At 49.7% G+C, this 15,191-nt stretch overlaps 1 protein-coding gene across 19 annotated transcripts in view; it reads left to right on the top strand.

Annotated features, from left to right (window-relative positions):
* LOC139750975 (ELAV-like protein 1) overlaps positions 1–14,516 on the top strand; it is a 252,264-nt gene extending 237,748 nt beyond the window's left edge. For 8 of the 19 annotated variants that reach the window (XM_071665959.1, XM_071665960.1, XM_071665957.1 and 5 more), the window contains 3 exons: positions 3,291–3,380; positions 4,322–4,393; positions 6,693–14,516. In XM_071665959.1, coding sequence (XP_071522060.1) covers positions 3,291–3,380; positions 4,322–4,393; positions 6,693–7,017 — 487 coding nt within the window. In that variant the 3' untranslated portion in view covers positions 7,018–14,516. The remainder of the gene's footprint in view (positions 1–3,290; positions 3,381–4,321; positions 4,394–6,692) is intronic. The other 11 variants (XM_071665964.1, XM_071665967.1, XM_071665971.1 and 8 more) reach the window with 9 other exon arrangements.
* The last annotated feature ends 675 nt before the right edge of the window (positions 14,517–15,191 follow it).

The raw sequence follows: 15,191 nt of genomic DNA, 5'->3' as shown, positions 1-15,191 counted from the left end.
AGGTTCGGGGTCAGAGGTCACGCACACCATACCCAGGGGGTGGGGGGGTCGGGTCTTAACCGTCGTGCTCAAGTGTCGTAACGTTGAGCTAAAGGGGTAAAGTTTCCGATAATTATGTGTGTTCATTTCCTTGCAAGATGACTGGATCATCTTTGGTCGTGGGTGGAAGTTCAGAGATCGGTCGGTGGTGGTGGTGGGGGGCGAATTGCATTTGCATACGTATGTTTGTTTGTGTGTGTCAGCCCCCCGAACTTTGGCTTCCGATCGCTAACTTCGCTCAGTTCAATTGGATGTTGATCTGACAGGTGAGACTGCTAATTTAATCTGTGCCCACCTTGGCTCTGAATATGAGACAGACCGAGCGTCTGGGTGGCGCGTTTCAGTGTCGCCCGCTTTCCAGAGAGAATGTTCGGTTCTCTTTCCGATTCTTCTAAATTTCTCTATCTCATTTTATCCGTACTCTGCCCCCATGGTAGATGTATTTTTTTTGGGGGGGGGGGGAGCGGCGAGCGAATCCACCTGTAACCTAGTGTGTTCGATCGTAATGTACATTTGGAAACTAGCTTGCAGTTTGTGGTGGATAATGTTTGATTAGTATCCGACTTGATGGGTCTGGGGCTGAGAGAACGGTGGTTGAAGACGGGAGCCGGCAGCGGGGAGCCGAGCCTTGCCACGCATGGACCCCCCAGTGTTGCGGGCGTCCCCTCCTGTGTACTGCTGCGTTGGAGTTGTATGCAAGGGTCTCCCGTCTCGTCGGGAGTAAGTGTACGTAACGTTAGTGAGACGGTGTTGCCCATCCACGTGTATTTTCCCTACTCTGTCGTCGAGGGATAGTTTCAGGTGTGTGTGTGTGTGTGTGATGTGCAAGGCGTAAAGCACTGCTCGGTGGTGGGCGTTCTGCACACCATATTGATGTACGGTATAATGGAACGGCTGATGGGTGACAAGTGCGAGACACGAGTGCATTGAGCAAGTATACAAGAAAAGGAAAAAAGGTTTGCCCTTTACGTTAACGTTAGTGTATCGAAAAATTAATTGGTTTCCAGCATTTCCTCTAGAGTATTCCCAGTATAGGCGTCACACATGTTGAAGCTGGTCCATGGCGTGGGGGGGACACATTCATCGCTACCTTGATGTTCAAGTATTTTATTTTTTCAAATAAGCTGCCTCTCTCTCTCTCTCTCTCTCTCTCTCTCTCTCTCTCTCTCTCTCTCTCTCTCTCTCGTGCACACACACACACACACTAACACACCCACACTCCCTCCTTTCTTAGTTTTGTTCATGTCAGCTACATCTTGACAAAGATCACGTAAGTAGTGTATATATATATATATATATATATATATATATATATATATATATATATATATATATATATATATATATATATACTGATGAGAGAGTTTGTGGCACCTGTATCATTTTTCTCTTACATAATTCCCTCTGAAGATTTTGATGATCCAAGCTTCCCATATGTGTCCTCACTATCTTTGTGTCTTGTGTCTGTATCACCACTGGTGCTTAGCATCACTGCAACTCCTGAGACTACTACCCCCCTCCCCCCAGCTTCTATTCCCTCCCCCCTCCTTTCCCTCCCCTCGCTTCCCCCCCCCCCCCTCCCCTGAACTTACTTCACTTGATTATAAAAATGTCATAATGTTTTCTTTTTCTTTTTTTCTTTTTTTACATTCAGCTTCCTCTCGCTGTCTGTGGTTTCTGTCCCCCTGTTTTGAGTCTTCATATGAATGGGTTCTTGTCTGCACGTCTTAAACCCATTTCTCTTCAGTTATTGACCCCCCCCCCCCCGTTGACCCATGATTAACCCCCTCCCACTCGTTGTCCCATTATTGACCCTCCACCCTCGAGTTCTTGCAGACACTCATCTCTTCCCCCCATCCCTCCCTCCTCCCCTCTCCATGTTATCACCATACCATGTGTCCAGGAGATATTTTAACGATGTTCTTATGCTCATGCGCATTTACATTACATAGATTTTCTTGTATTTCAGGTCAAGAAGGAGGGCGTTCGCCATCTTGATACTTTTAAAATGTGTCTCCTGATTCTTAAAAAAAAAAAAAAAGAGAGATATAAGACCCTGATAACTTTAAAAAACAAAAGAACACAATGTATTGTGATATATGTGATAGAAGTGCGCATTTGCAAAAGGGCATTTACGGTACTTTTTGCCAGGTACCAAAGCCTTGGAGAAGCTCTTGTTCCATTATCCTCACATAAGTCACCATCACCACCACCATCCTGCCCAGACGTGTATATTATATATATCTGTCTATCTGTCTATCTCTCATCTTGCCTACACATGCTGATGACAATCAACCAACCTCTCTCTCTCTCTCTCTCTCTCTCACACACACACACACACACACACACACACACACACACACACGCTCTCTCTCACTCTAGTTCTACTCTTTCTCACTCTCCCTGTTCCTCTCAACTCTCACACAGTGTAAACCTTTTACACACACCCACACACTCCCTCCCACATACACACACGCACTCATACACACTCACACACACTTAGATCTGCCCCACAAGCAATGTGTAACTGTTGACTTGGTGAGTGTGTTACATGTAGAGGGAGGTTGTAGGGTACACAGTAATATGTGTGCCTGGAACATCACATTTGACATGTATCCACTCTCCATACTGCTCACGTCTGTGTCATTGTTTAAACTCAGCAGTGGTTGTTACTCTTTCCTTTGTTCTCGTTACATTTTGTTTGCCATACATTAATTTATTAATTTATTTTGTTGTGGTACAGTCTTTAGTGATATTTGTCAAGAGAAAATTCCATATTTTTAATGTCAAATCTTGTTTTTTTTTTTATTATTTGTTTTCTTATGTTCTGTTTTGAGTTGTTCATTTTGTGGCCGTGCTTTCAGTTCTATTATTTATTTAGCTTTTTGAGTAACGCAACCCTGGATGTGTGAAGAGCAGATTGGATAAACTGTTGCCACTTGCGCCGCGGCGGCGGCGGCGGCGGCGGCGCCCGCAGGTGCCTGCGGCGGGTGTGGCGGCAGCCGGGCCTCAGTACCTGCGGCACTTCACTTAAAACCCCTCCCCTCCCAGCAAGAGGCGCAAGCAGCCACTTGCCAGAACACCTGCGTCTTGGCGTGGGTGGTAGTAGTCCTCTATCTCTCTCTCTCTTTCTCACTCTCTCTCTCTCTCTCTCTCCCTCCCTCCCTCACCACACCTACCGCTGCCGCCCACCACCCGCCGCCCGCCGCCTACTCTGACCACACCATCAAACGACTGCTCGTCTCTTTCAGACATTCCTTGGTGTTCCCTCAAGTGAAAACGATAGATTCACTGCCGGAGGAGCCCTCAAATCTTGCCCAAGATATGAAAACCAAGTTAGTGTAAGTGCCATGACAGGTCACCTGACTCGACTGTCGTGACTTGGTTGATACGCGTGTGTTGCCCTCGCAACCTCCCACCCGCCCCCAGCCCCACGCCCACGCCCGCGCCCCCGACAACCCCGGGCGTGGGCGTGGGATGGGGCGGGGCGAGGCAGGGCGGAGGACAGCCCAGCGTGGAGACCCTCACAGTCTGCTTGGGACATGAGCTTGGGACTGTACCGTACTTTAGAGCAACTACCACTGTCAAACTAACACAACTAACATCACTGTCATGAGGCGCAGAGCGGCGGACCACATCGCTTGGCTGCGGCCCTACATCAGCTCCCCATCCCCTCCTCCTCCTCACCACCACCAACTCCTCCCGCCCTCCCGTCCGTCACCTTCCCCCTCCTCTCCCCCAACGCCACCCCACCACCTGATGTGATCTCTTGTGCCCGACCTGCCCAAAGTATTCATGAGTTCCTTCAGTTTATTCAGTTGAGTCATATAAATATGCGCTGTTGCTGCAGCAGTCTAAGGATCACTTGTAAACCCACCCACCACAGTCCAGTCAGTCAAACCCCTCCCTCCCTTCCTTCCCTCCCTCTCCCTTCGCCACCCCTCCCACTCTCTCTCTCCCTTCCCTTCCCTCCCTCCTCCCTCCCAACCCACGAATGCCGTCATCCACACGCGGCTTGACTTAAACCTCAAGTCCGAGCAAGTGGCAACAAAACCAAGGAAAATCATTGAGCAGCGGTAGCTACTAATTATTTAGATTTTGGTTTTAATGAGTCCCCGTTGGTGGTTTTCTTGGTAACCACACTAACGAGTTAACCGGTTTTATTAACTTTGTTAAAACTTGTGTTGCATGTTTTGTTATTTCTAGTTGAGTTTGTATCAATGCATGATTTTATTTGACTTTAGTCTGATGGTGGTTGTGACTGCAGGGTTCCCACTTCCAGGACGCCTGCGGGAGCTGCACGCAGGGGTCGCGATCCTCAAATGGCGACCGGGGATGACGATCCAGACCCAAGGCACGGGCACTAACCTAGTAATGGGGAGTTGGGAGACGGGAGGGAAGGGGAGGATCTATAGTGAGGCCCACCAGCCAACCACACCCCGTACACAACACGCCACTGCTTGCAACTAACCCGCCCACTAACTCACTCACTAGCGGCCACAGGTGTTCTGAACAGTGGCCACACCACTTGTAGGGTTCAAAGTACTAGTGACCAGAGAGGCACCAGGCCACTAACCTATCATTTAGCCATCACTAACCCAAGATAACGTCACTGTAAATGGCCAGTTATGATGTCAACGTCACCTTATATGGTAGAGGGGGAGGAGTGGGAAGATGAGGGTGTAGGAGAGGAAGCATAGGCCTGCGACTGATAGCAACAGGTAGGTTGTGGGAGCAGCACTAGGTCAGAAGCACTATATAGATGACTGGGCCATGTGAAGGAGGGACAACACTTTACCCCAGTTTATTACTGGCTCTTAAACCTCGTGGCTTGACTACCATCTGAGTATGGCTTTTCACTGGTGTGTGTGGTACTGTAATTAATGTTTAAGTAGCACTAACAGGTAATGGTCTTCCTAGAGATCTTTACTAACAGCTTGAGATGTTAACGTAGTCCAAGGTAGATGTGTTGTAGGAGGTACGAGGTAGGACCAAGAATCCTGGCCTGCTGACGTTGGCTGAGGAGTCGATGCAAGAGGAGCGAGCGATCAAGACCAGTGGAGGAGGGGAGAGAGAACAGAAGTCGGGGAGGAGGAAGTGCTAGGGGTGTGTCAGTAGTTTTAGCAAGGTGACCATGGAAGAGTGAGTTGGCGCTGGGATCTGGCGCTCTCATCCACAACTGTAAAGCTGAAGAACATTTGGTGAAAATTGTGAAGAGTGAGGAGGTTTTCTAGACATTATATAGTCTCCTACCTGTAGGAGAGATGGTGAAGGAGGGGGTCAGGTTGTAGCTTTGGGTAGATCACGGCGTTAGACGTGCAAGTTGCAGGACACACACTCATCCATAGGATCCAAGTTGTAACGGGTCTTCTTGCTTGGAAGTGACTTTAGGTCGTCTCCTAAGTGGCAGGACAGGGCACATATTAAAGGTGGGTGTTGGGGGTGTAGGTAGGTGAGGTCAGGGGACACAGCAGTGGACGTGTGTATCCGCCCATTGTATGGAGCGTCTCGGTGGTTGACGGGTCGTTGGTGTTTATAGGATTTTAACGACTAGCCAGATAACTTAAGGTTAGCTGTATCTTTTGTTTTCATTTGAATATTTAGAATAGGATTTTCTATAGTTTGATCGTGAAAGGCATGTGTGTAAAGTAAAAAAAAAAAAAAAATACATTAACAGAAATCTTGATGTACTGTTATCTGGATAACCTTAATATTTAGTTCACTGTATTTTTATGTAAGATTTGATTTCACATCTGGCTTTCTGTTAAGAAGAAAAAAAAAAAAGAATTGGCTCGTTATTTTATATTTGATAGTACTGCCAGATCTCATGCTGGTTAAATGTTTTAGTTTTAGAGATGGTCAAGTGATTTTTATTTATTTTTTTTTTTTTTCATTCACTCACATGTCGATAAACTTCATCCAGTATAGAAGCCTAGCCTGCTGGCTAGAAGACCATTGCTTATAAATTCTTGGAGCTTTTTTTTTTTTCTAGGAGGTAGCTGTGAAGTAGTGCACGAGCCAATGGGATAATTCCTTATGGTGGGGGCTGGCTAGAGGAAGGATTGTTGTGGTTGGTGGCAGCTTTGTAGCGGTGCGTGGCTTGCAGCAAGCATCCCTGCTGGCAGCTCCCATTGGTGGCTCTGGGGGGACGTTATACCTGCGACTAGTGGCCACACTAGCGGCCAGACGAGCATGACATGTGCATCGGTGCATCTGGAGCCCCCACTGTTTGTCCCTACATACAGCTCGGCATCACCCATTACTCCTCCTGGGGGCTTACCAAGATTCCTGCCTGACTGCACATGATGAGAGGAAGCAGCAGGCTCCAGGCGCGCCATGCACCGGCATGGGTGAAGGGATGACTGTACCACGACTTTCGTCATTTCATCATAATTACAGCCTCTTCAAATTTGAGAATATACCTTAAATAAAACTTCATCTTGCAATATTTTTTCAAAAGACTCACCCAGGTTTTCTTTACATATATATGTGCATACATATATATACTTATTTATTTATTTATTATATTTTAACCAGGCTGTTTGAGTGTAAAAAAAAAAAGTATTTTTTTGGAGTGGTAGTGTGAATGGGGATGGTGGGTGAGTGCCATCAGTTGTGGTGTGATTGCTAACTGGGGATGGTGTTCTCCGCAGGTATTCCCCCGGATCGGGTGATAACCTGTTGGGGAACTCCCTCCTCCCCGGCAGTGCCCTCAACGGTTCCGGTTGGTGCATATTCGTTTATAACCTAGCGCCCGAGACTGAGGAGAACATCCTGTGGCAGCTATTTGGACCCTTCGGTGCCGTGCAGAACGTCAAGGTCATCCGCGACCTCCAGACCAACAAATGTAAGGGCTTTGGCTTCGTCACCATGACCAACTACGACGAGGCCGTGGTCGCCATCCAGTCTCTGAACGGCTACACGCTTGGCAACCGTGTCCTCCAAGTCTCGTTCAAGACCAACAAGCACAAGAGTTAAGGTGGGCCGCTTACCCGACGTCTGGGCTGTGGACGCTGCCGTCCAGCAGCCCTGGGGCGACGCGCCTGGTGCCCTCTCCAGGGGGTACCGGCCACCGCCCACCACGTCACTCGTCTCCTCCCGGTGGCGGGTGTGGTCAACACGGCCACCCCACGACGGCGTGGCCCACACCATGGGGGTCATGTGCTAGTCAGGTCCAGAGGACCCTGGGGCGTCCCACTTCGTCACTGGCAGCAGAGCTGTAGCAGCGATAAGAATATCTAGTGGCCGCGGCAGGGGCCACTGGCGGTCCAGGCGACATAGCCACCACCACCGCCCTGGCCCCCTGCTACCCGGACTGGGGCACCCCAACACCACCACCCCCCCGCCGCACTACATGTGAGGCGCCCTCGCGGGGACGTCGTCCTGCACCCGCCCCCCGCCATCCAAATATATGTATATTAGAACGTACTTACTACAAACAGTTTATCAAGAGTCATATGATCTGATTATCCCAAAGCAGAACTAGTCGGCTAAGTGAGGATGTATCACAAGGTGCTAGTCGCACTAAGGCCAGTAGTGGACTCTCACGAGTGCCACTCACCGCTGATATCATTAATACTGTAAGTTGTCGAGTCCTCAAAACCTTGTGTGAATGGGTTTGCGCTGCCCGAAGTGGGTGTAGGCAGGCACGTGACCCAGGGAGGTGTGGATGTACGGCGCCCATCACCAGTGCCGCCCCTGCCTACACACACCGGACAGGCGCTCTTATTTATTGATATTTATCTCATATTTAAAGCTAAGTGTATTTTTATTGTCTTTACTAATGTACACTTGAAAAAAAAGGAGTGTAACGGAATTATTTTGCCAGTCTGTGGAAGATAGTTTAGTATTGTTTCTTTACCTTGTCCAGGAAAGTAGTTTAGTATTTTGTGTTATTTCCCTTGTCAATAATGAGCAGCAAATAGAATTTAAAAATTTTTTTCTTTTAGGTTGTGTTCTTGCTTGAAGATAAGGAAGCAAGTTTTCTAGTCTTTATTTGAAGTCAAATATGTACCGTAGGTTGATTTTCGTAGGTGTACTTTATGTTCTAGGAATTTATATTTGAGAAATATTTATTTCTTGCCTTTTATGATTGTCACATTATTTTTCTTTATTTCTGTATACACCAAATGTCAAATCACAATTTTAGTTCTGAATGGCTGGGAAATAAATTTAGTTTGTTTATTTGAGTTTGCCTTTTTATTTAGTTAACACTTTATTTGGCCCCTTTTAGTTCCCCACTAACACGTTGCACGGCGAAGCTTACGCAGGGGTCCCTCTGTTGTTCACCTGTGTGTGTGTGTGTGTGGATAGCAAGAGGAGGCAGTCCTGCCCACCCGGCCGCCCCGCCCCGTGGACTCCACCCGTCCCCTCACGTTAATAAGTGGGGTTAGACCCAAGGTGTCAGGGGCGTGCGGCCGGGGGGTTTGGTGGCAGGATCCCCCCGTCCTCTGCTGCTGCTGCCACCCGTGTCCTCGCCGTCGCGCGCCCCACCCACCACCACCACCACCCGCTGCCGACTGCCAACCCCTCCTCGGGTGGGCAGGACCAGCTCTTAAGAGTGGCGTCGGCGAGGGCTTCATGGTGTGCACTTTGGGATTACCCCCAAACCGTCGAGTTCAGTTGGCCCTCTTGGTTTGCTTCTTGGGACTCTTCTGTTTTGGGTTTTTGAGGATAAAAACGCGCAAGTTAAGCACACAAGTACTGGTGGTCCTCGAGCAGGTGTCACAATAAGACTACTTAACGATCGACCCTTCTGTACTAATCTGCTGTCAAGGTAAGGATAAGGGAAACTTCCATGCAAACCTAATTATCTTGAGAAAATGTGTCTATTTTTGTACAGAAATTTAGATAAAGAACCCTACTAACATTCCTGCATCAATCGATATAAGTCAATAATAATAATGATAATGATAATTGATTATTATTATTAATATTATTATTATTATTCCTGCATCAATCGATATAAGTTAAGCATATGTAGATGGCAGTGTTGTGATTCGAGTTCCGAATTTTGCAGTCTGATTTTGAATCTCACCCTTCGCGCACCCTATTTTAAGGGTGACTTTTCTGAAGCACATCAGATTATTCAACCCTACATTTCACTCAGTGTTAAGATGTGTATGTACGGGTGATATTTTTCTACCAAGATTGTACTCTTCGGAACTCCTCTTTATATACCCGCCGAAGCACCCGTTAAGAACAGACACGGTGGTTCCTCTGTTCATAGAGGGTTTTAACAAGTTTTATCAGTTTTTTATATACAGTACCAAAGGCTAGTTGTCGGCACTTGTCTATAATAATAATAATTATGTCTGTGGGGCTAATAATTAGTAAGTGGTTGAAAGCCCTCTTGGGAAGGCTTAACAAATACAAGTTATGTACTCAGTTTCAACATCAGGGAAGCAAGAAATACAAAAATATAATATAATAATAATAATAATAATAATAAACAGCAAAATATCTCTTAGGGTTTGGAAGGCTCAGGTCTGATGTTGACAGGTAGGTAGGTAGGTAGGTGCCATTGTTTTTGGGTTTCTTGGTTCAAGCTTGCCAAGGTTTTGGGATGATGGTGTGAAAGCTAGTCTTTAGGCTGGACAAGTAGATTGATGGTTTGTACTGTGGGGGACTGTTGCCTATTGAGGTCACTTGTTGTTAGGACTGTTGAAAAGTAGTTTGTGATGGTATTTTTATGCTGAGAATATATATGAAAGATTGCTATCACCCCCCCGTTCATAGTACCCCTCTATGAGTGAATCAACGAAATAGATTAATATTGATAATGGTACTTCTTGTTGAATAGATTTGATGTTAATGAAGCGCAGGTGAACAGATACATTCCTCTTTCCGTCACAAATATTTGCGTTCTAGTCGACTGCCCCAAAGGTGACTCGTTCGAGGCTAGGCGGCGGTGCCATACGGGATAGGTGGTGGTGGGTAGGGGCCACTATCCTCCCCTCAGAGCGGCGCACCCCCTCACGCTGATGATGGCTACGCAAGCCACCACCCTTGCCACCACCCACTCACTCGCAGATCTACTTAAACAAAAAAGAACCCAACCCCCTCGGCAGTAAAACTGGTCGCTTCACTCAAAGTGCATGGGCGTTGGGTCACACGCGGACGGTTGTAACGAAGCCTTTGCTCACAACTGCAGGGATAATGCCGGTAAGGTGTGTATGTATTTTGGAAGTCTTAGGTTGTGGCGGTGTTGGCGGCTTGTCACGAAGTGTGTTGTCTGTAGAGGTGGGCGTGAGAGGGGGAAGCCCTTGGGCTTTGATGTGACCGTGCCCACTACACCCGTCGGCCACGCTGCCTCCCTCTTAATTACATTTTTGCGGGAGCCATTACCCACAGACTTTGTTTTCATGATTTATTTTATTAAGATGGTAAACACGTGTATTGCATGAGAAATCCTATACTCAGTGTAACCAAAGGTGCATTAACAGGTGGATCTCAGAGTAATGTTTGTTTCTAAGGAGAAGTTGGGCGCAGGTGTAAGTGTTGGACGGTTGATAGTTAGTTACCTGCTCAGGCGGTGTGTTTGGCCAGGCGGGCCGATGTCCACCACCGGACCGCGCCACAGAGTGAAGGAATTTACGGATGCAAACTCCCCGGTGCCGCCCGCCCTCATGGGCGCCCCGCCCACGTGGCTGGCAAGTGTGGCCACCCCCGCGTGGGCGGCGGCGGGCGGGGTGGGCGGACACTGCCCTAGTAACGCGGGCGGTGCAGCGGGTCGTGGGTCGGAGACACCGTGACCCGGTACCCTCCCGGCCTCTCTCGCTGCCACGCACCGTTAAAACCCAGTCTGTCAATGTGTTTGTCGATTACGATGCATTCAGTTTGCATTTTACCGCGTATCTAGTACCGTAATTTATAATATTGTATCTATTTGTCATCTTCTTGTATATTATTCAAGTCTAGTTTGAATATTGTTCATATTATTATTCCTCTTAGAAGGGAGTGTGCGGAGTTCCCTGCTCGCCTCGAGATTGTGTACCCAACCAAATTGGCTCCCGGGCGGTGGTGGGGACGAGGGCGCGCGCCTGGGCGGGGACCCGTCGATAGCACAAACCACCCGCGCCTTGGGCCGCCCACGCGAGCTCACGCCCGCACCACGGGCCCCCCCAACAGCCGCACTCCGCATGTCTCCCAACACTTGGATTTATTGTATATGTAATGTAAACCTTTTCTCCTCTTTGTGTGTTGTAGCCTACTAGGTTTAACGCCACACTCCCACTCCGGCTGACGGGCCTTGCACGCCGCGTTATCCGCAGGCGTCACCAATGCTGCCCGCTACGCCCGTCTTGGTGCTTGGTTCACGCCGCCCGCCGCCCACCAGCGCCGCCCTCGCCACCCCCCTCGGCTCCGCACCTCCCGTCGGTCGGCCCGGCCGCGGGCGGTGGGCGGCGCTGGGAGTGGGAGGGTGTCCGTGGCGGGGGCGTGTCCGTGCGTGCGTGCGTCCTGGAGGGAAGCTCTCTAGCGCCACGTTGTCTCGCAAGCTATCACTCAATCATTCCATGTTCTCTGTGTCTGTGTTTGTATTGAGTCTAAACTGCAACTTGTTAACGACTTTGGGGGTGTAATCCGAATACCTCGACAACAAATGATGCAATAATGTCTTTTATCCGACTCTTACCGTAGAGTAGTAGTCTCTGAAGATTATAATAATAATAATAATAATTAAAGTCATCCAAAGAGAAGTAGTGGTTTCACATCTAAATTTTTATTATAAAGACGTCTTGGGGCACCATCTCTGGCACAACTATTTTGTAAATGTTACAGATGAATTTTTGAGCAAATACCGCTGGGGATGGTGACCTGAGCCACGGCCAAGGTGACCCGGGCCTCGGCCAAGGTGACCCGGGCCTCGGCCAAGGTGACCCGGGCCTCGGCCATGGTGACCTGGGCCTCGGCCATGGTGACCCGGGCCTCTGCTAAGGTGACCTGGGCCTCGGCCAAGGTGACCCGGGCTTTGGCCAAGGTGACCCGGGCCTCGGCCACGGTGACCTTGGCCTCGGCCAAGGTGACCCGGGCCTCGGCCATATGTTTCCACACCCGCCAATTCTTGATTTGCCACTTGAAGTACACGATGATAGTGCCGGGCGGCGGCGGTGGCGGGCGGGCGAGCGAGCGGCTCGGCCTCCGCGTCTGCCTCCTCCTCCGGCCGGCACGGTGTGGGCCGCGCGCCACATCACGCAGCCACCTTTACTTTGCTGCCCGTTGACTCAGGCAGGACCTTGTTGGTGTTAGAATGGCCATTCTAGTTACATATGCAATTGTTTACCAGCCCTGCCGTCACCAGTCGTCTGTGGTGGGGAGAATATTAAAGGCAGCCTCACCTCGTCTCCTTGCGGCCTCACCGCACCACCCGTCGCCGGCCCGCCTACGCGCCCCTCCGCCCGCACCGTGCCGCCCGCAACCTGGGCGGGCTGCGGGTGGGTGGGAGTGTGGGCGGGCCTCACCGGCCGCTATAATGATGACAGCTCGGGGGCGTGAGCAGCGCTGGCCTGGGCTGACTCGCCAGTAGGCGCCACTTGTGTTGCCCCCGAGTGGGCGGTAGCAGCGTGTCCCCTGCGGCCGCCCACCTCCCGCCCTCCTCCCTCCCCCCCTCCCCCGCCACATGTCACGGAATGGCCACCTCCTTCTGTACTGTTCCGCTTCTGTAGAGTGCCGCCGCTAGGTGTCTGTGTGTATGGTTTACATTACCTCCGGGCGTGGTAGGTGCTGCGCCCCGCCCCGCCCCGCCCTGGCTCCCACCACCGCCGCCACGCCCTCTTCCGCGCCCAGCGCGCGCGCGCGCGGGCGGGGACGACAGAGCACACCCGCACCCGGGTTTTGTCTCCGACATCTTTAGCACGTAAGACTTTTCTCCTGATAATTATCATTCTTCTTATTTAGAGTAATAATCCGATATACAGGCATATAGTATGAAGCTTCTGTATAAGTTACCGTAGTCTAACTATTAATATTATTATATTTAATGTGTCATTAGTCTATCTGTTTGCTTGTTTAACTTGTCGAGTGTAGAGCCATGGGTTGGATTTTGGTTATTTTGGTCACAATGTTCGCAAGAGGAAATTAAGAGAAAATCCAGATGACATATTTGTAATTTGAGATATGAAAGTCAGAAATAATTTTAGCAGAGCCTACGAGAACCACGAGACAGCCCGCCCATGTGGCTATGAGGAACGCTGCTGCCCTACGCCCACAACTGGAATGGCCAAACTCTCTCCCATCGACTTTGGTTTGAATACTGTACACTGCTCGTATTATCCAAGTACTTAACCATTGGTTTGTCGGTCGTGTATTTGTGTTCCAAGCAGTCTTAGACACTAAACAAAGTTGTAGATCATAAGTTCTTTGCCAGTTCATGTAAGTTCCCCCTTCAATTTTCGCTGGGATCCGGTCTCCGTTTACTTTGAGTTGTATGTCGCTCTCGGAGGCGCGCCGACCGGCCAAGCCTCTCCCTTTTCCTCTCCCCCTCTCTCTTTCTTTCTCTCTCTCTCTCTCTCTCTCTTTCTCTCTTATCTCTCTCTCCCTCCTCGTTGTCCACACCTTTTACCATCTTTCTTTGTTCTTCCCCTACTTTGAATTTCTCATATATACTTCCTGCACCTTCCCCCCATCCCCCCTCTCCTCCTCCCTCCCCCCACATCCTCCTTCCCCCCCATCCCAATTTGCCCTTCCCTCCCCCCTCTCCCTCCATCCTTCCCCTCCCTTCTCCAGGGTGCAGCAAACCCTGATCTGCAGCCCACCATGTCCCACCACCACACACACCACCCGTGTCCCTCCACTCGCCCATACCCCCCCCCTAACCCCACCCACCCTACCCTCCCTCCTAGCCACCCCTCCCCCCCCTTCCCCCCAACACCCCCCCCCATATTTCCTGTCACTCGTAATTGAGGCAATTGTGATTTTGGCAAGGACCTGAACAATTAACTAAAAAGTTGAGCAGGGAGCTTTCCATCGCTGTTTTTTTTTTTCTTTTTTTTTTATCTTTATTGACCGATGTTTTCAGGCCGAGTGGGTTGTTGCAATGTGTTAGGTCAAGTGGGGGGGAAAGAGCCGCGCGCCTCGCTGTACGCCCCACGCCCAATTCCTACGCGGTACCAATATAATACATGGAGTGCCGACTTCCTTCGCTGTAACATTGACGCTAATCAGACCAAAGAAAGAAACTTCAAAAAAAAAAAAAAGAAGAAAATGTCCCAAAGTGTATGAAAACTATATTGGCAGAATTGTAATCCCCTTTTGTCAGAATTTATTTTTGTATTAAGCTGTCGGCCGCTGTACTGCCCACTCCCTAACACCTCGTGCACATCCCGAGCCTCCAGCTGGAAAAGCCCCTGACCAATTTTTGTACACAGCGATGCAGATCGATCTTGTTGTCGTTTCCAAAGGTAGTTTTGGTTGTATTGCAATATTTGTACTTTTCCATGTTGAGACCTTAAACAATAAATTATTGCAAGACATGTTTATATCTTGTTTTACTAACCGTCTCTCCTTCCGCCTCCTTCCCTTCAACTCTTTGTTACTGACACCACTTGTACTGACCTGACCCCCTCACCCCAGCACACCTGACCTCATCCTTGAACCTCCTCACTCAGTAGATCTGACCCCATCCTTACCTTAGTACCTGACCTCATCCCTCCCCCTTACCCATCTCCTTTCCAGCACACCTGACCCAGCTCATCCAGCCCCCATCTCCTTCCTCCAGCACACATGACCCCCTGCCTCTATCAAACCTGATCCTTTCCCCAGCATATCTGACTTGCACAACAGGACTCCAGACTCCTTCAGCACACCTGTCCCTGCACCCTAACACACCTGACCCTTCTAGTACACCTAAATGTTCCTCTGGTACGACTGTCCCTTTCCAAAACATCTGACCCTCCCCCCCAGCACCTACTCCAACACTTCTACACCTGACCCTCCGTCACACACGACCCAACTTCCCTGGAAGATCTGTTTCTAAGCCCCAGCACATGTGCCTATACCTCCAGCACACCTGACCCCTCCGGTTCTTCAGCACGCCTAACCCTCCCTCACCAACTCACCTACCTTCTCTCCCGCACACCTGGCTCTACACTCAGCACGCCTGGCCCTACCACCAGCACACCTGATCCTAGACCCCGGCACATCCAACTCCTTCC

This window comes from Panulirus ornatus, chromosome 10 (genome assembly GCF_036320965.1).
Source record: "Panulirus ornatus isolate Po-2019 chromosome 10, ASM3632096v1, whole genome shotgun sequence".
Classification (NCBI taxonomy): Eukaryota; Metazoa; Arthropoda; class Malacostraca; order Decapoda; family Palinuridae; genus Panulirus; species Panulirus ornatus.
This window is presented reverse-complemented; position numbering and strand designations above follow the sequence as displayed.